The 26146-nt window shown below is 34.3% G+C and overlaps 1 protein-coding gene across 1 annotated transcript in view; it reads left to right on the forward strand.

Annotated features, from left to right (window-relative positions):
• The window catches only part of LOC124642925 (neural cell adhesion molecule 1-like), a 156967-nt gene that overhangs the window by 6121 nt on the left and 124700 nt on the right, over nt 1–26146 (forward strand). The window contains exon 2 of the mRNA XM_047181683.1: nt 10570–10789. Within this exon, the coding sequence (XP_047037639.1) occupies nt 10726–10789 (64 nt within the window). The 5' untranslated portion in view covers nt 10570–10725. The remainder of the gene's footprint in view (nt 1–10569; nt 10790–26146) is intronic.

Raw genomic sequence — 26146 nt, forward strand, 5'->3', positions numbered from 1 at the left:
AAGGAAATGTCAAACTTAAATGATACAACTGCTATTTTGCTTTTCCAACTAAACAACACATTTTTTGAATTTTGGTACCTACATAGGCTATATTTTATTCCGGTAAGAGACACCCCGGGTTCCGGGCGAAACCGCGGGAAAACAGTTAGTAAAACCCATAAAAATGGTATTAAATAACCATCAGAATAAACCACTAACTAACAAAAATTACTAAATGGATTACATATCATATTTAGCTCAACTATTCGCACTATCCATCAACTCAAATCATAGTTAAGTACTTACGTCAATAAAAATATACCTATCTATATTTATATGTATGGTATTGATATCTGAAAATGTGGGCAAACACGTTGGCCGTATGTTTTGTGTCAATAAGTCAATATCATATTACTTTGATAATGTTAACGTACGTTTTAATATTATTTTCGTTCACGTGGCAACATAGAGCGGAAAATTGTAAATCGTAATAAATATTTTGAAATTCTTAGCGGTCGCCTGTGCCTTAAAAAACTAACCAATTATATATTTTAAACCTTCCTCGAGAATCGATATCGAGTGCTTGAAAATCGGTGCGATAAAAGGAAAGATTCGTGGAAAAAGGTGGTCCGGTGAATTACAAGTGCACCTCGAGCAAGCATGGTTAAAAGTCTAATTCCTTCTCTGAACTAGATATCCTATGGTACATTGCTCAAATATCTTTGCTGCTCTGAAGTTCGCTGCTTCACGACTTCACGACAGACGTACTGCGCATGCTTGAGTTATGATATGACTGACTTCAGAGGAGTCTATACTTTTTGGTTGTTACTGCCAAAAACATGGGAAGCATTCGAGTTTTAAATAAATAAGCAAAGAAGGAAACTTAACACATACAAGACGAGTTTTTTCTTTAAATGAAAATGATAATTACTGACAATTAATTAACATTTGTATGTAGCCTCGATACAGGGAAGAAATCGAGTATTGTCGTGTATTTTAATTAAAATTGCCGTGGCCCAGAACGTGAAACATTTTAAACGTTGGTATCCGAATATGGCGAACAATTTATATACCAATTTTACAATCATATTTTTTTTCTTATATCTACTTGTAATACGAATAACAAAAAAAAAACTATAATAGTGTTAGATTTCGTTGCAAATTATATAAAAAATGTTAAAAATAAAATTTATCAGGCTTTCTTAATAAAAAGAACTACGTTTAAGGATTACAAATTAAATTATTCCACCGTTTGGTTAAAACAATCGATTCGATACAATTCGCAATTTAAAATTTGTAGTAGAAAAGTATATGTAATAGCTTTTGAAAATCTACTTTCCATATACCAATTTCTATAAACACACCATAAAATGGTAGGTATAGGGGTCCAACAAGAACCCATGTCTCAAGAGTCAAGACCGAAACCAGTTATGCTAATCCATTCCGTACTCAATATTCAATACTGGTCGGTGAATGAGTTGAACGATTTCGGGTTCGACGTTCGAAATTCAAAATATAAATTGTATTTGTTTTTATGCATGGGAGTGAATGAAAGGAGGGCAGATGTTTGTTCTATTTTTGAATTTGGTGATGATTGTGTTTTTGAAATAAGGATTAGGGCTGGCGTGTTGGAAATGTGTTGAGATGTCAGAAAACTAATTTTAGGAATTCGATATTTGAATAATTGGAAACCGGCCCCTCATTATGTCAAAGTTAGAAGTTACAACGCCCTAGGGCCGGTTTTTCAATTGCCAGATAACTTTAGTCTGAGTTGCCATTATTCAATCCTCAAATAAAAGTCAACAGATTTTTGAAAAATCGGCCATTAACGTGGTCACATGAGCACACATGAACAGCATTTAAATAAAAATATTTTTGTCACGATTATTAGCATCATCAAATAAGAAATTAATAGCTAAAAAAAATAACTAGAACATAGAGCTTAAGATTCCCAGAATATAACGTAGGTAGTATTTTACCTTTTTAAGTAATTCGACAAAGAATTACACTAAAAGACAGAAAAAACGACCCAAGAGCAAACGACAATTTAACCCAACAGTTCTCTTCTAAAATAGATAAAGTTGCAATAAATTGTGTGCATTGAGGAGACTTTATCAAGAAAGTTGTGCTAATAACCTCTGACACGTAAGTCGTAGTATTTCATAATAACGATATTATAACTGTTTGGAAATTAATACGGACAAACAGTGTTTTGTAACTCTTTATAATGGGCGTTTGATAACGTAAAAATTGTTTCTTTGAGTGAAGTTTTATGCAGTTCGGGAGATGTTTAAACTATGCATCGGTAACTAGTTAGTATCTTTTTCTACTGTTTTTTGGTAAATTTATTAGGTTGGTAAGTTTGAGAGAAATAAAAAAATGGTGTAAAAAACAGATTCTAGCATGATTTATATGTAATATTCAATACATTAATAGAAATGTGGGTATCGTAAATTTATTTTTATTATTTCTGTACATATTTTTGGAGTTTTCCTCTTTATTATAAGACATATTAGCAGACTATGTCATACCAAACTGGTACTGCCCCGATTTTAACACCAATAAGTGTATCAGCGAGTTAATAAGACAATGAAATATTACTATCCCAAATACCACCTAGTAATTGCTGGTATAATTTGATAAATTAATTTAAACACAAAGTTATGCAGAGTGATAAGACAGTTGCTCACACAACATTTCATACATTCCTGTGTAGGTTCCTCAATGTAGGTCTGGTTATCTGACCTCCCTAAGTTACCTGGTTATACTCCTGGGTGAGACTGGTCATAATACTGTCTGGCTCTTCGGAACGACTGTCAAAGATGTGCAAATGACAGATAGAACCACCAGTGCTCTTTATGGTTTTTGCTTTCATGATGGCTTACCATCAGTGCTTTCTGAGGAACGAAGGAATTGACATAGATGGTCCATCCATCCACCACAGTACAGCTTAACTTTTGATCGATATATATTCGTATAACTTAGCAGCTGAGAGGTATTTGAGGCTAACTAAATCGTTAAATCTATTTCAAGTATATTGACAGTCGATGTTTTTTCTGTCTAAAAACTATATCTTTCTTTTATAGAAGATGCGTAGGAGTACATAAACGAGCTAGTTTGTTAGGTAACAGTTAAAACTGGTGAATCATAAGGCGAAAATTGAATTAGCGCACAATTTTCGATACTGTCTGTTAATTTAACGCCTACAATTGGCATAGTTACTGCTTTTGGTATGTTTGCCACTTTCTGTATGAACTATGTAAGGTTCATATATTAGCTACCGATACTTTACTTTCGAAAATTTGCATATTTTCGTTGTGTCAAAAATCCTGTCTTAATTAAAACCTTCTTCAAACTACACTAATAAAGCAGTTATTAGGTTATTGCGTAAAAGAAGTTAAAACCTTAAATATTGGTTTCAGGTGCTATAAGAAGCCTTTTGACAGTATTTAATTATCAGCGCCATATAACCTTATTATAAAAAGTGGTCTTAAGATTACCGGCTTTAGTTCCAGGTTTAAATCATCATTTTGATTGCAGAAGGTTCATTGACAACCAAAATATTTTGAACGTAGTTATCTGGTAACAATATGTATCTGGAAGCTGCTACATAAAAAAAGAAAAAAATGCTGGTATACACTAACAAAATTCAGAAAAATTCCATCAAGACCACTAGGATTAAACCAGCTTGGTACATAATACCTATCCATTTACCCACTTGCCCGACCCAATTACCATCATGACAATTAATTTAATCGCAATTGTAGCACATAAAGTACCACCATAGAGTCACCATGGAGTCTGAAGGTCAAACCATAGACTAACCTTCAGCTATAGTTCACGTCCCATTGAACTTCTAAACCATGGCCTCTATGATTAATGGTGATATAACAATTTTCTTATTACATGAGCAATTAATTGTAGGCTGAGGAATTTCTGTGAGATCATTAGGTCTGTAAAAATAAGTTTAAGGTTTTTTGATAGAAATAGTTTCTGAGCAGGAGGAGATATGTATCGTAAGAGCACTAAACTGATTCCATAAACAACAGGTATGGTCCAAGAGAAATAGATCACCAAAATTGTACTTAAGAGGTCTGCTCTAAAGAAAATATAATTTTTGACATCTCCTAAACGGCCTCTCTTGTCTATTATCTAGGTTGACATATGTCACTTCTTATTTTGATGGTCTCATTGTGACAATTTTTATGTAGTTCTAAAAGTTCAGTCTATATCTAGCTCTAATTGTAGAAAAAAAAACATTATGCAGTACGTATGTCACGTATCTTTCTATTGTTCTAGAAATTGAGTCACTATTCCATGTCATATATTCCTAATACCATCTTTGCTTACTTTATCAGAACAGCTGATGTACCCAGCACCAAATTAAGAACTCACGTTTAACATACTAAGACACTATCTCTTTCACACTTAACTATTTCACTAGTTACATCTCTGTCGCACAAAAAGTGAACGTGACATCGGAACTAATATGCATATTTGTCTGTTCGTCTGTTTGTCTGTTTGCTTTGACAGTTTGACCAATGTTCAGTTCTACTGACCTAAATCAGTTGTTGAAGATTTTGGATTAGCTTTTGTCATGTTTCTGATTGTACCTATGTTTTGAATACATATAAAAAATATCAAATGGTTAAAAAAATATACAAAGTAATAGTTTGTCTTTAAAATCTGATCTTTTTTATTTGGCCGTAAGTGTCATACAAGGAAAAAAGGATCAAACGCACTCCTACAAGTTATTTTTTAAATCTATAGTCCCATTTTATTTGGCCCCAAGTGTAATTTTTCAGGAAACAGGGACTTGACCTAGATTAAACTGAACTGAATTTTCACGATTAATCTCAGTAAGACTAGGTTATCCCCCATACCATAACCTGACTATGAAAAGGACATTGTAATGTCTATTTTTTATGTAAAGTCTTATCTGTTCAGTTTACCGTAACTAAACATTATTTAACTGACGTAAAACGAGATAACTTATCGATAGTGCATTTTTTTTTGCTTACATTTATTTATAGTTTTCCGTGATTTTACCCTGACTCTTGAGGTAGCTGTGTTGTAGATTATCTGTTGTCTCAAATAGACCATATGAAATCGTGACATACAAGCAGGTTAAACATATTTCATGCAAATGGAACCTGTAGATTTTTATGTAGGGCTACCCGATTTATCCACCCGAACTTCTTACTATGTCCGGATGAAAAGTAGCCTACCTAAGTGATGTTCTTATGTATAAGCTATACTAATGAAAATTTTCATCAAAATTCGTTGTATTTGCGTGAAAGAGAAAACATCAAAACTTTCACACTAATCTCACTGCGATAATTCCACCAGGATCTGACAGATACTTCGAGAACAATCCATAGACTTTACTAATACCTATCTTGGCTATAAAGAGACTTACTTCATAGATTTTAGTGTCTGAATAAATTTAAGATTAAAATCAATTGCGACAGGCATTCATTTAGCGTCTATTGTGAAGTCTGAAATGCTAATTTCCTTTCTAAAACCTTTGTTTTGGTTCAGATGGTATTTTCGTGATAGGTTAGACTTGAATGAGGGAAAGTTATTTGTGAAATGGGGTATTAAGTAGGTATAACTGTATTTTTGTGAGGTTTCTATACTTAAATAATAATACCGTGTTCTAGCTTGTTGTATGGAAAATACTTAATTAAATAACGCTATAAATGGAGTGAGAGTCAAACTCTTAAAAATGTTCCTTCGAAAGTTCTCTATTCATTGTAAATCACACTGTAAAGGTATCAGCCTTTTCACACTGACGGATTTTCCGCTCGTGTTTTTCCGTAATAATTTTAAACCAGGGAAAAATACATTACATATGTAACAAGCACAAACTACACATTTGTAAAAAACTTATTAAAAACAGAACTAATTTCCAAGATTACGACCTGAATACAAACAAAAGATGTTACTTTTGTTATCCCATAGTATAATTATGGAAATTAGCTATAAACGTAATAGAAACCTATTAATGTTTATGAACATAAATGAGTTATACGACACGTTATTAATTCCTATCCTAGTTTTCAAATTATGTATGTTAAGCACGAGAAAATTGATCTTAATCGCTGCTAATATGTACAAGTTAATTTAAACTTAAGTTTTCAATTTCATGTTAAAATTAGTTTTTACCAATTTGTGTTTAAGATTGTAAAGTTTGGTGAAATGCCGTTATTTTGTAAATTAGCTATATCCATCTAATCTATGGTTTTGAGGTTTAAGTTACAAGGTAAATAACTTAATTAAAAACTGAAAATTGCAAAAATACTTATACACATTTTACCAGACAGATAAAAAAAACAGTAACATGGTCTAGAAACAGTATTGAAAAAACTCTAAACTTAAAATCTTTGATCCACTTATGGAATAATATGACTAGTCCCAAGGAAACTGAAAAGTAGCTTACGTATTTTCACAATAATATTTTCAATAATTTTCAGAATTTCTTTCAAATAATTATTTTATTTTTTGTAAAACCGCTCTCCTCTAACCACATAAACCAAATTGCTCAATAGTTTTATGTTAGTAGTCAGAGATACGCAATAATAACGAAATAATTAACCGGCCATGGGAACCATAGACGATTGCCCATAGACAACCGGTATGGTGACCTCAAATTATGTTGCACTATGTATTAATATTAGTGAATTCGGTATTGAATAAAGGCAAGTTTAATGGATTGGTTTATAGTATAAAGTATGTCTTAATGCAGAGGGTGATAATATCCTTACATCAATACCTAAGAAAAAAAAAAACGCAATAAAACTGAAGAGATTTGTTTGAACGGGAAACTATTGGTCCGATAAAAAAATCTATTTTATTAGTGTTAAATACCAATTTTAACCAGAAAAGCCATACATAATAGAGTACTTTTTATCCAGATGTACGAAGTACCTAGTTCCCAAGAGTCACGGGTGAACTCGCTGACGGAAGAAAATTTCATAATAGGTAAAGGAGTAAATTAAGTATCTTCAATAATATAAGAGAGTAAAGTATCTTCGATCACAAATCAGCTTATAAATTCCTTCTCCAACTGCCTACAAATTAGAATTGATTACAATCATGTTAGTTAACCCAACAAAAACTATCGTAGAACTTAATAGTTAGAATCAACAGGTTGTCAGACCATTTAGATACATATCTATCTATCTATGAGTATATAGGTAAGTATATAGGTAAGTGACGTAACACTTTCACTCAATGCCTTTTACGATATAAGCTCTGATAAAGGGCTCGTTCCGTAGATATGGTATTCAGTGACTGTTATAGAAGAAAGTAGGAAAATAGATTTATTTGAACACAACCCATAGACTTTTTATTATCAAATTGTATTGGGTTGCCTGAAAACTGGGTTGAGGACACTGGTACTCAGCTGCTTCCTGTTAGATTGGAAGTCTACCCCAACGTAGCTGGGAAAAGGCTTTGCAGATGACCCAGACTTTTTTATAGGATCTTTTCATACAGAGAAGGAATGAGCGTTAATCACCACGCTAACTCAAGACAGATTGACGATTTCAGAAGTCATGTGTAAATAAATAATCTTTAATCATCAAATTCTAGATTCCCAAATTACCTACAACAATATTTTTAGATCTTTAATCAATCCTTTTTATAAGTAAAGTTAAGAATTTAAATGAAAAATTTAAATTCTTAGCTTTACTATCAATCCAACGGCATACAATCTTAATCCATCTCAAAACAAGATATTTTACTATCTAAGTACCATTTCTAATAATTAATAACCCATCTCAGAACCAGGAAGCGAGTACTTATGCCACTGTTAGTTAAAAATAACCAGTAAGTTATTGGTTTCGCCCTTCCGGGCGTCTTCTTTGATCTTGTGAACAACTTGAATCGAATGTTTGATTGTAAGGCTGAAACATATTTTTGGTACAACTGTGTGACTGTTTGGCGGGATTAAATGATTATTTTATATAAAATCGTTTAGGGTTTAGATTTAAATTAAAAAAAAAACCTTAGACCTTATTTTGTACAGGTATACTAATGAAATGGTTTTTGTATAAAAACAGCTGGGTACCAGTGTTTTACAAAGAGCGACTGCCCATCTGACTTCCTCAATTCAGTTATCCTGGCAAGCCAATAACCCTTAGTAAGACTGGTTGCGGAAAAACAAAAAACAATTGGAAAAACAATTTGGTAACAGAAACTTCCTCTACTCAAGAACATTTCTTTACCTTCTTAAAATAATGCCAAGTTCGTATGCTATATTGCAAATTGGACTACAATTTCATAGCTACAATATTGCTTTACAGACCCGACACCATATTTCGCAACCCGATAGCAACAAGGTTGACCCTTTAAGGAACAAACTGTACAAAATATAACTTATATTCCTAAGTAACTGTTAACTCGTATCTAGTCAACATGTTACTAGTGTCACAGTGTCAGAATTGTATCTGGTAGAATTATGTTTACATTGCTTATTTTGTTGGGAAGTAAGTACATTATTTGGTTGTTGTAGAAAGGGTATAAAGCCGTTTGCAAGATTGATATAGGAAGAGATGGTTCCATTATCATTATCATCAGCCTTTTGCTGTCCAAAGCACGGCCTCTTCTCATACACAGAAAGAATGAGCGTACTGCGTATGTACTTTTTAAGTATATTATCTTGAACAAAAATCACAGAGTAAAGAAAACTTCTTGAGGAGACTTTAACTTCAAAATCTGAAATCACCAACCCGCATTGAGCATGCGTAACGCTCATAACATCTCTGTGTGAGAAGAGGCCTGATCCATGCATGCAATGGTACTATAAAAAGGCTGATATTGAGTGAAATATTCTTATAATATCCAGTTTCTGATAGCTAACTGGCATCCATAAAAAATCTATGGCATTGCATGATATTGGACACACAAGCCTATTTTAGTCCAAAAATCAAACACCATCGAAGATATTTTTTTATTTTGGTGTCAGTAGTCGCTTGAAGTAGGGGATCACTTCCCGTTTGGGGCAAAGACAAATATTTGTATGGGATGTTGTATGTTTGTCTGTTTTATCCATAGGGAAGTCTCTGTTATTTTCTATGGAGTTAAAACTGACTGATATATTGTATTATTCGATACTAATCTATCGAGCAGCCCCGACTTTCTTCTTCTCTTGAAGAAAAATCTCATAAATATCTGTTCAGTAGTTTCTGAGTTTATTGCGAAAAGAATCGCAACAGAATTGGATCATTTTGTCTTTATTTATAAGAATGTAAGGGTATGCAAAATCTGGGACAATTTGTCATTGCTTACAAAGTATGATACTCTTTTATAATGTAATAACGACCTATTTAACCCCGAAAAATATCAATAAAGATCATAACACTGCTAAAAATATATCGTCCACAAATAATGTGTATTCTGGCAATAAACTCGTTTATTACTGGCTATAATGTAGATGGCAACACTTAAAGAGTTGGGGGGAGAACCATTAAGGTTTTATATCGTTTGAGCTTGTAATATTCTCTTTGGTTCTTTCTTGAATTATTTTTAAAATAAAGGCTATTGGCAAATATTTTTTTCATTTGAACATTTTTGTCAGTCGATACGTTTAGTTAGAAGTAGTCAGTAAGTATGACAGCCACTCTTACCAAGGAGTATTGGGTTGCCCGGGTAACTGGGTTGAGGAGGTCAGATAGGCAGTCGCTCTTTGTAAAACTTCGTCAAAGATTTTTCTTTAATGATATTTCATATGGTCTTACCGGTTTTACAACTACGGTACAAACAACTGTATTTTTTCCTTAAAACTGACAGCTATCAACTGCACAAAAGACGCATTGACCTTACTAATAAATACGATGAAATATGGAAATTAAAACTTCTGTTTTGACAGTACATTTCAAAATAACTTAGCAACTTTGTTATTTATGACTACGAACTTAAAACAGTTACATATGTATAACATTTATACTGTGTAATATATTTGATGTTGGCAATAAAATTAATGGCTAAATCAGATTATGTTTACAACATGCAAATGTTATTGGTAGGCCTGGTTTTTATGTTGGATTCATTTAATATGTGGCTGAGAATTGAGACTTTTGATTTTGAAGAAAATAATTCGTTTAATATTTACAGTTTCATTATTTTCACCAAAATCATAATACATGTATTAGGTATTAGTTCAAAATATTTTTGTAAATTATTAATCACCAACATAGTTGGGAAAATGCTCGGGAGATGGATAAATTATTATTATTAATACGAAATGATTAACATGAAAAATATACATTGCAATATGTAGGTACTTAATCATTATTTCAATTTTAGAAATATAAAAATAAATTAATTGATTTTCTATTAAGGGTTGAATTATTTGTTTACAGGGTTTTAGGCAATTTACCGCTACCACAGAAACGAAATGCACTGTTATTTTTCGAAAAACCGTTTTCGCAATACGTTGTTTTTTATTCAAAAATAAAATAATACCAATATATACGGGAACGTGTTCAAGAAATAATATTTATTCTCTACTTAGTTAGAGAGTATTTTAGAACGATAATATCATGATGATCTAAGCCTAATAATAATAATTTTATTCCTTTTCAGATTGAAACGAAAAAGTGCCTAACTACCGAGAATAAGGAGTGCCTTCAGTGAAGTGATTAACCAGTGATTTTTATCAGTTTTAGTAATATATTTATTACTAAGTGAACTGTAATATAGTGATTTATTTATTCTAAGTGATATTAGAAGATCAGCACTATGGAGATAAGGAAATTGACCATTTTTTTGGGACTGCTCGTGCTCGCGATCTCACAATGTTCAGGTGAGTTATTTATGCAAATTAATGTAGACCTTGTTGTGTAAAGCTAAAGAGTGAATTTAGATTGAACAAATCTTTGGAACTGCAAATCTTATGATAGGTCAATAAACTTGTTGATTAGATTTTAGGGCAAAAATAACTTTGAAATAATTCCTGTCATTGGGGGGGCATAGTTTAAGTATGTATCTACACGAAATACTCTTTTTGCAAGTGAAAACGGCATGAAAATTAGTGCAGCAATTTTTGAGTTTTGAGCAGAACAAAGCGTCGCTTAGGACATTTTTTCTTTAAAGGGTAATAAGATATTGGTACTTTGTTTCAGACCATCAGTGTTAATTTTGTTGGTACCAGTGTTCGTAGGAACTAGTGTACTTTTCGCATGACATTGTTTAAAAATGTTTTTTCTCCACATGACGCATTTCAAAAAGCAGTTATTCACCGGATACAAGTTGTACATGATCCATTGTTTATTTAGTTTCTCACGACACTTAAATCTTCTTAAAAACGTATGACACAGAACAAACATTAGCTGTATGTAATAAAAGTTTTGACCTACTAAAATTACGCATCATCTGAATACCTACCTATTAGAAGTACGAAAGGAGTCTGTATGTCTGTCTGTTACGCTTTTTTACCGACTTCCCAAAAAAGAGGTTCTTTATTCGAATGCTTTGTTGTACAATGATTGAACTAATTTTCATATTAGGGAGATATATTGAAACCTGAGGAAAGACTGTTTTTAATCGCGAGTCATCTAACGCACCTAGTAGGCACCCCTTAGGAAGCGGATAAAACCGCGTAGAAAAGGTAGTAATATCTTAAGAATTTAATGATAAACCTATCAACATAAATATTTATTTAGGTGTACCTTGAAAACCCTTTAAAGTAACTCAAACTATAACAATTACGGGGTGACAAGAGAACATCGTCCTACAAAATTACGAGTAAAACCGCGGCAAGAAACGAGCAAATATATAAAGACAGCAGCATCTAAAATAAGCCACAATACCAGGAAATTTAAAGTTCTTAGATGAGTTAGAAGCCAGTTTAGATTTCTAGGCCAAAGTGACTAGCCAAGTGTGTCGCTATGAGCCAAACCCGAGGTCGCATTTTTATAGCAAAAAGTCTACATACAATAGGCCTGTGTTTTAAAATTATGATCGATATTTCAATCGATTTGACAGTATCGAGAGATTAGTTATTGATGAATCGATACTAATATTGTAGATAGTACCGTTGTAGAAAAAAAATAAAACAGGTGTTGATTTTTTGTGTGTAAGAAAAATTATTGGTTTGATCATTCATAAATCTTAATGGATAGTTCTTTTTTTTCTAAATTGTGGGTTAATAATTCTCTGTGGGCTCATTCCCCCGCGCGCCGCTTCCGCGTACGGTTGTGCGTCAACACACCTGTACTACTTACCCGCCTAATTAATGAAATAGTATAATGTCGAATCAGTGTAATAACCTAGTTATTAACGAACTACTGTGCTTTTTACAATGTAAAATTGATATTATGGACGAAATAAGTTTGGTGCAGATATGTGAATCTAACTTTAAAGAAGCTGATATTACTACCGCCAAAACCATTCTTTTCGAAGCAGCAAACTGTCGCTCTACAAGAAAAGGGGACGGCAAGAACAAACGATTACTACAGGATATTATTAAAGTTCTAAAAGAAACAGAGCCCGCTTCACTGCCCACCTTCGTGGCAAAAGATCTACACCGTCTTCCGCCGGTGACTTTCGATTACGTAGATGTAACGAGCCTACTTAAAGACATTTTAGTGCTTAAACAAAACATCCACTGTATCCAAACAGATTACGTAAAAGCATCGGAATTATTTCAATTACATCAAGAGATAGAAAACATTAAAAGTAGTCAATATCAGGCACAAAGTGAGCAAAATATTGGCGCAAAATCTAGCAACGGCTTGTTTTTAAATAACGAAGCCAAGCGCGTCCCGAGTGCGTCGTCTTCGCGGCTGCAAGCAGCGACCAGCGCGCATGCGCCCTGCGTGCCGTCGTCGACACCGTTGCCGCTCCTCACGCCCGCGCAGAGCGGCACCGCTGCGCCGGCCACTGCTTCGGCACAAGAGCCGCCCCCCGCGCCCGCAACACCGTCGCTCCCCGCGCGCTCGCTCGCGCCTCACCGCGTGACCCCATCAGCTGATTGCACCGAGAACGATATAACTCTAACTCCTAAACCTACCGAATTGCCAAGTTGCCTTGTGAAAACGACAGAACTAATAGATAACACCTTTGATGAAATACAGTTTGATGATAGTTTTACGACTGTCGTGAACAAGAAGAAGAAAAAGACCTATACAGGCATCAGGATCCCCAATCAGCAGGGAAAAGCTTTACTTACCTCTAGTAAACTTAAAATAGTACCCAAATTATCTTACATATACGCATCTCGATTTGATAAACATACCACAGAAAACGATATCTACGATTTTATTAAGGACTGCGGACACACGGTCGTAAAGGTTGAAAAACTTGTCCAATACAAGGAGACTGCATTTTCGTCCTTTAAAGTCACGATTACACAAGACCAGGAAAGCATTTTCCTTAGCGCTGAGTTCTGGCCGTGTGGTGTTGAATACAGGAAATACACATTTAAACGCAAGTTTTATAAGAACGACAACAATCCCATACCTAAAAATGAAGACTAACATAGTCTCCTTCAACTGTAGATCTATAAAACGATGTGCTAACCATATTACCGACCTATGTGAAGAACATGACATTATTGCACTGCAGGAACATTGGCTGCTTCCAGACGACCTGGGTTATCTGGACAAAATTCATCCCGATTTTTCCGGTTACGGAGTTTCAGCAGTAGATACGTCGGCAGGCGTGCTAAAAGGAAGACCTTACGGGGGAGTGGCAATTTTATGGAAAAAATCCGTGTTTCCGAATGTAAGACCAATCGACACCGGATCGACGCGCGTCGCGGCCGTGTGTATCCAGCTCACCGCCGGCCGCAGCTTTATAGTAATGTCGGTATACATGCCTACGGAGGACGCGGACAATCTACCCTTGTTTACGGAATGTTTGGGTGTTATTAGTGCGGTTATCGAAACGAACGACACTGAAACAGTGTTAGTGCTTGGTGATTTCAATGCGGATGTGGCGCGTTCAAGTAGTTTATTTGGGGGTAAGATGCTAGACTTTTGTAATGATCAGAGTTGGGTGTGTGCCGATCTTGCCCTGCTTGGTACATCTTCGAATTCATTTACATATCTAAGTGACGCGCACGGCACCACGAGCTGGTTAGATCACTGTATTGTTACCGAGGCTGGTTTAAATATTGTTGAAAGTATTTATATTCTAAATGATGTATATTATTCTGATCATTTTCCTATGATCATTGAATGCAATATTGATATGTTAATACCAAAGTCAGATAAGTCACACGGTCACTCAATTAATAAGGCGATATGGGGTGTTAGGAACTCAGAACAGAAATATAACTATGGAAGCTTGTGTTTTAAGTATTTAGATTCATATGAGTGGCCCACTATCTCCTGTAAAGTAGATTCATGCAATGATTGTCAGCATCACAGTTTAATTAACACATATTATAACCAAATAGTAAACAGTATAACGAAAGCTGCAAAGCAATCATATCGGGGTAAAATACATGATAATAAAAAAACAGTCATTGGATGGAACCTGCATGTTAAAGATTGTCACGCTATAGCTAGGCAATACTATCAATTGTGGAACTTTTACGGACGCCCTACGCAGGGTAATGTATATGAAGACATGATAAATAGCAAAAAGATTTTTAAGAACAAAATCAGGTGGTGTCAATTTAATGAAACAAAAATAAAAATGGACATTATAGCTTCGTACAGAAATAATAAAGACTTTGGGAATTTCTGGAAAGAAACCAATAAACTAAATTATAAATCGAATAGGCCTTTGTCTATTGAAGGAAATCAAGACCCATCTAGTATAGCCAACTTGTTTGTAAATAAATTTAATCCTTTGCTACCCCAGTCCCAGTCTACCTTTACTAGTTCCGTTAGTCAGAGTTTAGAGGCGAGTCGCGGAACCCATGGTGACCCGGAGAGCAGCAGCGCGCTGCGCGTCACGCCGGACGACGTGTACCGGTGTGTCACGCGCATGAAGCGCGGCAAGTCTCCGGGACACGATGGGCTCAGCGTCGAGCACCTTTTATTTGCACCTGACTTACTTTTTGATAAGCTTGCTTCGTTATTTAATTCGTGTATTGAACATAGTTATTTACCTGCAGATTTTATGAGAACTGTTGTTGTTCCTATTGTGAAAAATAGAACTGGTGATGTGTCAAGTTCGTCAAATTACCGACCTATTTCATTGGCTACTGTATTCTCTAAAGTATTTGAAACTTTAATTATGAAACATCTGAATGAAAATAATGTACCTTTAAATAATGCTCAATTTGGTTTCCGGCGAGGTTCGTCCACCGATTTAGCTATATTTGCCTTGAAAAATACGGTATACGAGTATTTAAATAGAAACACCACGGTATATTCATGCTTTTTAGACCTAAGCCGCGCATTTGATACAATAAATTACAGTATACTATGGGACAAATTAAGGAAAACCAAAGTACCACCAAAAATCATAAATATTTTAGAATACTGGTATGCCAATCAAATAAATCAGGTGAAGTGGAATAACACTCTGTCGGAGAGTTACAAGCTGACAAGTGGAGTGAGGCAGGGCGGGCTGACGTCGCCTGTCTTATTCAACTTGTACATAAACGAGCTGATCGAGGAACTGAGCAGCACCAGGGTCGGATGCCAGGTCGGCGGAGTACGCATTAATAACCTTAGTTATGCGGACGACATGGTGCTGCTCAGTCCGTCGGTCAACGGCATTAGGCAGTTAATAAATATATGCGAAAAATATGCAACTCGACACCACCTAACATATAATGTGAAGAAAACAGAAGTTATGATATTCAAGTATAAAAAAGGCCCTGATGTACTTCTACCGATAAGCTTATGTGGAACCGTGCTTAAAATTGTTACGAAGTTTAAATATCTGGGACATATTATTACAGAAAACTTGATGGATGATGACGATATGGAACGGCAGAGGCGCAGTATAGCCTGTAGAAGTAACATGCTAGCCAGGCGTTTCTACCACTGCTCTAAACAGGTGAAGGTGACGCTGTTCAAGGCGTACTGTCAGTCGTTCTACACCAGCCAACTCTGGTACCGGTACACGAGGAGTGCGTATAACACTCTTCGTGTACAATATAATAATGCATTCCGGGTAATGATGAACTTGCCCTGGCGGTGTAGTGCGACTGACATGTTCGCTGAGAGCAGTGTTGCAGGGTTTGTTGGTCTAGTACAGAAGCTCAGGGTGTCATTCTACAGCAGAGCAGCCCTGAGTACCAACAAAATTGTGTCCTCTGTTTTTCATACCGTCCATCTAACACGAGAGATGAAAGACTTTTATTAATTTTTAATTACATGTAGGTTAAGTTTTTATTTTTATTTCATTTTGTTATTTTATTTTATTAAGTATTATGTATTTCAAAGTTTAAGTCATGTTTGTGTTAGTGTGTCTGTATCTCGTGTATGTTATGGGTAATTACCTGAAATAAACAATATTTAATTTAATTTAATTTTAATTTAATTTAATTTAATAACAACAACAGTATTAAGCCTTTGTCAAACTAATAAGCTCTTTCATTCTCAATTTTTTTAAAGATAATCCTTCTCTATTCATAAACCTTTTTCAAATTACGCTCGCAATAATAGCGGGAATTGTGGTTGTCTGTAACTTAAATAACCAATCAGAATAATTCGCGCGCATTTTGCCAGCTGCGTTTATTTTTTTTTTTACAATTTAAGCACGTGAAGCATAGAGGTAAGGTTTTATCTAAGAAGTTAATGTGAAATATATGTACTATCTACTTGGATACTTTACACAGCTTGACAAATGAATGAATCATTGATATATTTTTCAGTATTTGCTTAAAGAGTCAGAGATACTTGAGTGCTGTTATTTTCACTTTAGAGTCCATTGGCCTGGCCGTTTACGAGTGTAAGTAATACACAGGAATTATATTTGCTGTTTTAGGCAAATATTGTTGAAGGGAAATCTTAAGTAGTCTGTAAAAGATTTATTTATGGGTTTAGAGAATGATCTGCTTATACGCGTAGTTAAATATTTCCTTGATACATCACCGAATCTATAAAAAAAATGGCATTTAGGTACTCGCAGAAGGAATCCGAAAAATGCGGCTTACATTTTACTTTTTTTCCATAGACTATAAATACTGCTGCCATGAACCTCTTTGTGCGATTAAAACAAAAACAGAACTTTAGACATTCGAATTTAGAATCCAGACATCACAAAGTTCACATTAAAAGGAGTATTTTACTGCAGTGAGTGTTAACACAACAAAAAAATAAAGAGTTACGAAACTTGGCCGTGTCTATTTTTAGTTCGAGTCAACAACTTCTCGAAGGTTGAACCAAGTTAATAATTCATTCGACCGGCCATTCAGACAATTTCTGAATGAATAAAACGTATGTAAGATGCTTAGCGAACGCGGTTTTTTTGACGTATCGGTTTTAATAGAGGTCAAAGATTTATTGATATTTATTTATGAAGTTATAGATAGAAATAAATATTAATAGTGCTATCTTGGATGAGTACGCAAATTTTCCGATACCTTTAGTGTTTTTTGTGTGATAATGTATATGAAGCTAATGTCAAAATTCAGTTCAGTTAATTGATAGTTCAGTTATTGAAATCCGCAATAAATCTGTCATATTAATTTGGTTTAATGACAGCAATCTATAGTAGTACGTACTTAGCTAGAACAGACAAACTCAGGTGTGTTTCAATAATAAAGCCATTTTAATCAACCTCTCATTACCAATTCCACATGAAATTGGAACTCGAGACAAAATTACAGTTATTTCCTATACAATTGTGGATAAAATGACCTGTGATTTCTATACCAATCCTTAGCTTGATAAATCAAATAAAAGCCAAGCTTACATTAAAGTTTAAGTGCAGTATTAACACAGATATCTGTAACGGGAACGTAATTGCCGCTCTTATTGACAGCAGCTGTCAATTTAAATGTCAGACGCTTGTCAAGTTGACAGATGTCAACTCGAGGGTTCTTTAACGCGTGCCTTGGGGATATTGGTTTTAGTCATAATGAATATTATTATTTGCATGTTTTACGTAGTTAGTTAGAGGGAAATTAGTCTTTTGCAGTAAGAAAAAAATTCAATGGTGACTAGCTGTTTGACCTTTTTGTTACTCTGGAAGGGTGTACCTACCTAGCTTTCTAACCGCGAAGGAATTTTCCAAATCGGTTCAGTAGTTTCGGAGCCTTTATGGTACAAACAAAGAAACTAAAAAAATGTTTCCTCTTTAATATATTAGTGTAGATTGGAACTAGTTTTTATTTGTATAAGGTAGCCAATACACGTTCGTAGGTGGCCATGCAGACATAATATTTGATACCTAATACAAACTGATACCTATTACACGATTACAGTGCCGGTAAATAAAACCTACCCAGATTTTTTTCAGTCGGAAGTATTTTTATTCAAGGCTAGTAATTTGAATACTGTATTATCATAGCCTAGGTGTCAGATTTTTTTTTGTATATGTACCTGAATGTGATATATCGTATTTCGAATTAATTTATATGAAGGTTATATGCAATGATAGATATATTGTTTTTATATTCAATGTCGTTTTATGTAGGTAGTTAGACTGAAGTTGTTTTGTTATGAGTATGTTTTCAGACAAAGTGATAAAGCAGATATAGTTTTGATATAATTTGACAGAAGAAGCAGTGATAGAGCTATTGTAGGTTAAATCTTTTAATTAGTCAAGTCTAGTTATTGAGTTGCTTGCTAAGAAATTATCTTGTATATACACACATCAATAAAATAAGATAATACACGCCTTTAGTTCGGCTATAGCTCTTTTAAGAAATAGTTTTATAGTTCTTTTAAGATCTATACAAAGCTTTTATAGCTTTTATATATATTTTTATATTTATTTTCTTATATAAAAGATGATTCAACAAAAACAAAAGAAAAATCAAGGTAACAAAAATAAATTACATCTTTAAAACCTTTTGACATAATAAACATTTTTAAAACTGCCATAATTTCCGCCAATTACATACTCTCCTCACATAAATTTTAATACCTACAACTCAGAATCAATAAATAAATTCGTTCTCTATAATCATATCATAACAATGCAGTCCAGGTACCCACAATTTATTGCACGCGAGTGTAATGGCGATAATAAAAATGGATGTTCTTATTACGTGTCATTTTTTGCAACCAATTATCGTCGAGAATGGTTGCATGTTTTTTTGCAAGGCAATGTAAGACAGACTGCTAGGCGGGTAGTCTTTTATTTTATGCTGAGTAGTTTTTTTTGGTGTTAAGTTGATTGTGTAGGTGATTCATAGACCTGACTTTGTTTGATCTAGTACGCATATTAGTTTTATTAGAATTAAGGTCATAGATAGGACTATGCAGTTAAGTAGAGCCTGTAGAGCTTTATTAAAAAAATATCGTATATCTTTCTCTCTATTTGGAAAACACTAGTACTCAGCTGCTTCTGCCGACCCCTATATATTGGGAAAACGCTAGACATATGATTAACGTAAGGTAGGAAACAGGTGCAAGATCATTATACGTTTTATAGTAATGCTACCGTCCACAGTTTCACCATCGTCCCCATGGAAAAAAAACCCGTATAATAAAAGGTAGCCTATAAATTACTCAGATACATAACCTATATTAGGTACTGCCAAGTTTCATCAAAATCCATCCGCTGATTTAACAAAATTACCCATCATACATCTCGTTATCCTTACAAACTTTTAATATTAGTAAGATTTTCCTGTTTTATAATATTAGAAGGATATATTACTAGGATATATTACGTGTATGTTTCCAGCAAGATAATCCAGGTATTTATTGGTGGCACAGGTACGACCCCGGGTTCAAGAAACCCATCCAATTAATTAGCGCCGTATTATCGCCCCGAACATTTGTTCATGGCGATAGAAAAATGGATGTGGTGTTTTGTTTTCTATCTTTTTGTACTTTGTTTTTGTGTTCAAAAAATGGAAATCTGAAGTTAAGTGTACAGTTTTTTTTTGGTATTGTGAGAATGAGTAGGTAGATGAGAACTTTTTCAGCAATATTTAGTATAACTTATTTAACCAGGTCTTTCTCTCATATTATATTTTCAAGAAACTCACCTAGAAGTAGGTACTCAATGAAACATCCCTCGAATTATCCATTTTTTATTACGTTATTTAAGTTGTAGTATAAAAGAGTACACCTGTGTCTGCGCAAATGCTCGTGTACTATAATATGTCCTGCGCAGCTGGCTGATCTTCTTAAAGAGAAAAGTCACCATCGCCAACATCAGAAAACACCCTAAATTAAACAAAGCTCATTAACTATTTTGCTCCATTGTGCTTGTTAGCTGTTCCTCTCTACATATACCTCCTCCAATTCCCTTCGTATATTCTTGGCGACCATCAAAACAGGCTTGGCAGCGTTCATGTTGATCAGTCACGCACATTTCGTGTTTCACTCGAAATTCTCTTAAAACCTTTAATAACCGGTGATTAGTGGTCACACTTAGCTTAATTTGATTTTATAGAACTAATTGGTGATTTTTTGATGATAGTTTGAAGCTTATTAAGGCGTAGAATTATTTTACGAGCTTGTAGTAGGCGTAAAGTATGATTTATATCGCCACTGAACTGAAATTAAATAAGTATACAATATCATCATTATTATCATCCTGCCCTTATCCCAATTTTATTTGGGATCAGTCTCTTTAAGTAAGTATACAATAGAAAGATGAAAATAAGATAATCTGCCAATCCCCCTATTTTAGTTAAATCTGGAAATAGTGATTAAGTATTTTTATCAAAGTACTTGTAATTTTTCATCCAGGATGCAGGCAAAACTGCAGTAAAAGGCATACCTACGTATCAAGCATTAAGCGTATTCTGGCAACTGGCCATAAGCCTAGTACTTCGATACAAGTCGTAATATAAGGGTCGAGAGAGTAGATCTATACTACTCGTATTATAAGGGTCAATAGTATTGTTTGTTTGAACGAGGTAATTTCAGGAACCACTGGACCGATAGGAAAAATTGTCTCAGTGTTAAAAACCCCATTTATCGAGGAAGGATATAGTCTACTCTTTATATGGATGCGCAAAATAGTTCTGACAGGATACGGGTAAAACAATTGGCAGAAAGAAGTGTTATTTTTAGTTCAGCTGATTCAAAACCTCGATAAACAGAATTTTCTCATTGAAAGGTTATTTAATGTCACCTTTAAAATGTAAACGGCAGAACACGTAATTTCTTCGCCACTATGGAAATTACAATTACAGTTGGCTAATTAATATATGTTAATTAACACATTTAAATTCTAGACACAATTCTGAAGCTTGCATTGTCTTAGTAATACAGTAATTACTGCAGTACTAAGAGGTAAGACTGTTAACCTATTTTGTTTAATACTCCTTTGTTAAAACAATAGACAAGGGTGGTCTATGCAATTTGATCATGCATTTTTGAACACCCAAAAAGGTCGTATGGGAATATTTATCCTTGCTGGTCTTTAGTAGGTGAAGGACAATTTTCGAAACAGTCTTGCAGTGTGTGGTCAACCTATGATTAATTTATGCTCCTAGACTTTAAAATATATACACTAGCAGAAGCCGGTGGTTTTACCCACGTAAAGCGGCAACTACATTGCGTACCCAGATAAAAAATAATTTGTAGCCTTCTTAGATAAATTAGCTATACAACACTGAAATAATTTTTCATATCTGTCCTTAAATTGCTGAGACTTGCGCGTTCTAACAAACTCGTCAGCTTTGCACTAAGTAGGTATAGATTAGTCCAAAACAAAACACAGGTTTACAAACCCCAATATGCCAATTTGAAACTAAGATGTACAGATTAAACCCATCTAGGTCATTTCAATTCATTATAACAGTATTACCGAGTTACCACACAATGAAATTACAATATAAACAATACGCGATCAAGAATTATTAATGGATTGATCAATCAATCATTCGATTTGCGATCGAGTGATTCATGAATGTAGAATATAATTTTGATTGGGGTTTTATCTTGGATTCAATCAATATGGATATGAAGTGTAACAGATTTTAAGAGGGATTTTGTTTGTTTCAATTTTGTTGTTGGTTTTAGACTACAATGTTTATTTCAACTTAAGGGGGAATTTACTTCAAATCAATTTATTTAAAAAAAAATACGTATACGGTATACTACAAACTAATACTTAAAAAAAACATTTGTTTGTTTGCCTTCGATACTACTGCAGCGATTTGAAAAGCATAGCCTATAGGTATTTTATCCGGGTACGGGAAGAATTTCCCCCGGGACGAGAAAATAGCTAGTTTTAAGATTATTTTACTCTCTATACAATATAAAGACGTGATCATGCATTTCTATTTATATCTACATTTATATAGCATCCTACATAAACATACAAGTCTGCAGCAGTCGTTAAATTACATTTATTTACGTCAGTAATATTCTACATTAACATAACGTTATTTCACAAAACATTAACTTGGCTCCCGAGGTGAATGACCTCGCTTCCACAAGCCATTCACAAATTCACTAAAATGCATCTACCATTGACATTTAAACGTAATACACTAACTGAGGATTTCAATAATTTATCTATTAATCTATCCGTACTTTTCACATTAACTTCATATGAACTATGACCAATTTTTATCTGTAATTGCATATATAAATGGTTAGATAAATTAAATCCACCGGTGGAAAGCCTAATAAAAAGCACCTACCATTTTACAATTTAATGTAATAGTTTCAAATCAATTTGTTATCAAATAAATGCAGTCAAACAATCATGTGTACATAATAAATCATAATGTCAAAACTCAGATCCACCCACGCGACGAAATAGTATTAAATTATATGTCTTATCCATCGTTGCATTGTCTAAGTTGCGTCATTAAGTAATTTCATAACTTTGATGACAACTAGGGCTGCCATCTCGAATTTCGCCAAACCCGGACAAACATTAAAAAAACCCGGACTTTTGGCGTAAATCGCATTTTTTCCCCGAACGAGTAAGATTTTTTTTAAACAAAATAATACCTAATTTGTAATCCATTTACTATTAACATATACTTAAATTCAATGAGGTGCTTCCTTACATGAAAAGTGTCCGGGTTTTCCCCAGACACTTCTTGAAACCCCGCCCGGACGGCCCCCGGATGGCCTCCAAACGAGGACAAATCCGGGGAAACCCGGACGGATGGCAGCCCTAATGACAACCCGTGTGTTTAAGAATGTCGTCAAACCAGTTGCTAAATAACCTAATATCGTAATATTTAATTTACCTACTTATAAATACAAATGTTGGTATATAATTGATTAGATATGACGTTTTGTAATGATATGTAGGTACTAGTTAATTCTCGTGGTTCCACTTGTCCCGTTGGTAAACACTTATAAATCTCTGATAGAAAGTAGCTTATTTCCTTTCTCAAGCTCTAAAATATCTGTTCAATCGGTTCAGTAGTTTTAGTGTGAAAGTGCTACAGAAAGACAGACAGAGTTACTATGGCATTAATGATATTAGTTAGGATATTAAACTCATTTTAGTCAGAAGCCAGAAAGTCTGACAACCAGTCTTACCAAGGGGTATTGGGTTGCCTGGGCAACAGGGTTGAGGAGATCAGACAGGCAGTTGCTCCTTGGGGCACACTGGTACTCAGCTGTATCCGATTAGATTGGAAGCTGACCCCAACATAGTTGGGAAAAGGCAGATGATATTTAACTAATGTTCGCGAAGAAAGTCTCCAAGATATGAACTAAGTAGGTACTTAGTCGTTATCAGTCACACGTTATCAAATCACGAACGTTACGCAAGATGAAATTCCGGTGTCGAAAAACAAGTAAGTAGATAAACTACTAGAATATGGTTGGCTGGATCCCGGGGCTTTGCTTGTGTTTCTAGGGTACTATATCACGTATCGGGATAAAAAAACTGGCTTATTTCTTACTAGATATTCCCCGTGATTCCGCACTCCGGAAGAACCACTTCTTGCACCTCTATAAAAAGGAGCCTTAAGTCTTTATCAGGCTCTAGCTAGATAATACCTCTAGAATAAGTATACTATCTATATTATATGTACAAAATTGTATTTAAATCGGTTCAGTCGTTTTGGCGTGAAAGCGTGACACATAGATAAAGACAGGAAGACTTTCGCATATCTATTATTGTAAGGATTGGGATTCTGATGTGTAAGAAACTGTGTAAAGTTTATCGAGTGTATGTGTGGTTGAGATTTAAATCTAAGTGAAGTGGCCTCTTTTCTATAGATGCGGAACTGTATGAGATTTTTTCGTGTTATCAAGGTGCCTGTAATGCTGATAACTTATCTGAGGCCCTTACTGTGTTCGTGATGGGTGAAAATATAGGCCAAGCTAGTCAAGAGTACCTACGAAGAGAAGTGTTTACAAACTCACGATGAAAGCAATATTAAAAACTACTAAAGGATTTATAAATGCAGGGTCAAAGCCTCATCATAGATATTGAGAATTAATTGATTGGAGTTCCGTATTTTTTTTTGCGTTATTACGAATAACTTGTACGTTATACCTTACCAACATTACCACACATTAAAAAATAAGCACACCAATCAGTTAAATTGTCTTATACTTCCATTTTCTAACTAGCTTGTCTTACAAGGACCATGTTGTTTCTTTCAAAATGAGTGATTTCTACATGAGTGAGAAAAGTGCTTCTGCTGATAGATAATCTTCTTCCCACTAAAATATTACAGCAACAATGTAATAAACACCATATAATCACGTTGTTATCAACACTCTCTCTTTTATCTTTAATTCAGAATAGTAGCGTATCTGTCTTGCGTCATTTCCTATCCGCCATCTTGAAGACGTCAATATTACGCCATTTTACTATGAATAGTTGTTGCACTGGGAATCTGTCTTGTCTAGTAGATTTTGGAAGAAATAGTAAACATATTTTGAAAGAAAAATGTTCTTGGGAAAGTAACTTAAAACATAAGGTTTGACTTTTGAATTTCGGATATTTAGGTTGTTTGATTGAACGCGTTAAACTCGGGCACAACTAGTCTGATTTGAAGAACATTTTCAGTGTAAGGTAGCCCATTTATCGCAAGTGGCTATTACAATATGCTATTTATTATCCAAATTCACTATTTATTTATTTATAATTTTTGTACACACACATAATAAAGAAAGAAGACAGGAAATAAATAATTTACAAAGTACTTAGGTAATGCAGTTCTTAAAAACGCGCGTAAAACCACTGTGGCAGAAGCATGAAAAGCATGGATACTTTTAGTTTGAAATATTTTACAGTTACACACTGCAGTTTTGATTTACGAAGAAAAAATACTTTCAGAATTTATTAAGAAAAAGCAAAACACACTAATAATTCTCAGTGTTTCAAAAAAAGAAATAAACTGCAATGTTATTCTTAAAAATCGCTTTCCGTCAACCAAAATATAGGTATACGACTCGCAATACAAACAATATAAATCTCTATTGTTCAGGTAATAAACGTCAAAATCGTTTGTACACAATGAGCTGGTCGTTTGCAAAAACAATTTGCACCCTTTTGTTTTTTCAAGGACCGTGCTTTATATAAATGGGTGCATTTACACCGTATTGTGTTGGTAGACGCATAAATACTGATGTTTGTGGAGCTACTGTGATATAAGTGAGTTATTTTATAATACAAAAATAATTGCTTAAGTTTTGCTTTATTGTAGAAAATTATTTATTTCTTCTTTTCTCAAACGAAGGGGTAAAAACTGTCAAACTGCTTAGCCTTTTCCAACTTTGTTAGGATCGGCTTCCAGTTTAACTGGATACCAGTGTTTTCCATGGAGCGACTGCCTATCTGACATACAGAGGTTCAATTATATACCTACATATCAAAAATGCTACGATCTTCAAACGACTGGTCCCTAGGCACTTGAGAAAAATACAAATAAAGCTTTCCTGGACTATCGAAACCTATAAAGAAAAAAAAAATGTAAACAAAAACTTTTTCTAACATTACACGTCGGTGTAAAAGCAGGCAGTCTCACGTTGAGCTCGCGACGGTCCACAAAGGGCTAATATTTTTAGTGGTGACTCACTGTTGACTTACTCCAACTTCAGCTTAAGCACGTCGATAGCTTGAGCTTAAAGCCCTTGAGTGATGAAGTATGCGGGTATAAGAATTATTACCAATAGCTTTGCTCTGCGATTTGGTA

Source organism: Helicoverpa zea, chromosome 26 (assembly GCF_022581195.2).
Source record: "Helicoverpa zea isolate HzStark_Cry1AcR chromosome 26, ilHelZeax1.1, whole genome shotgun sequence".
In the NCBI taxonomy this organism is placed as follows: Eukaryota; Metazoa; Arthropoda; class Insecta; order Lepidoptera; family Noctuidae; genus Helicoverpa; species Helicoverpa zea.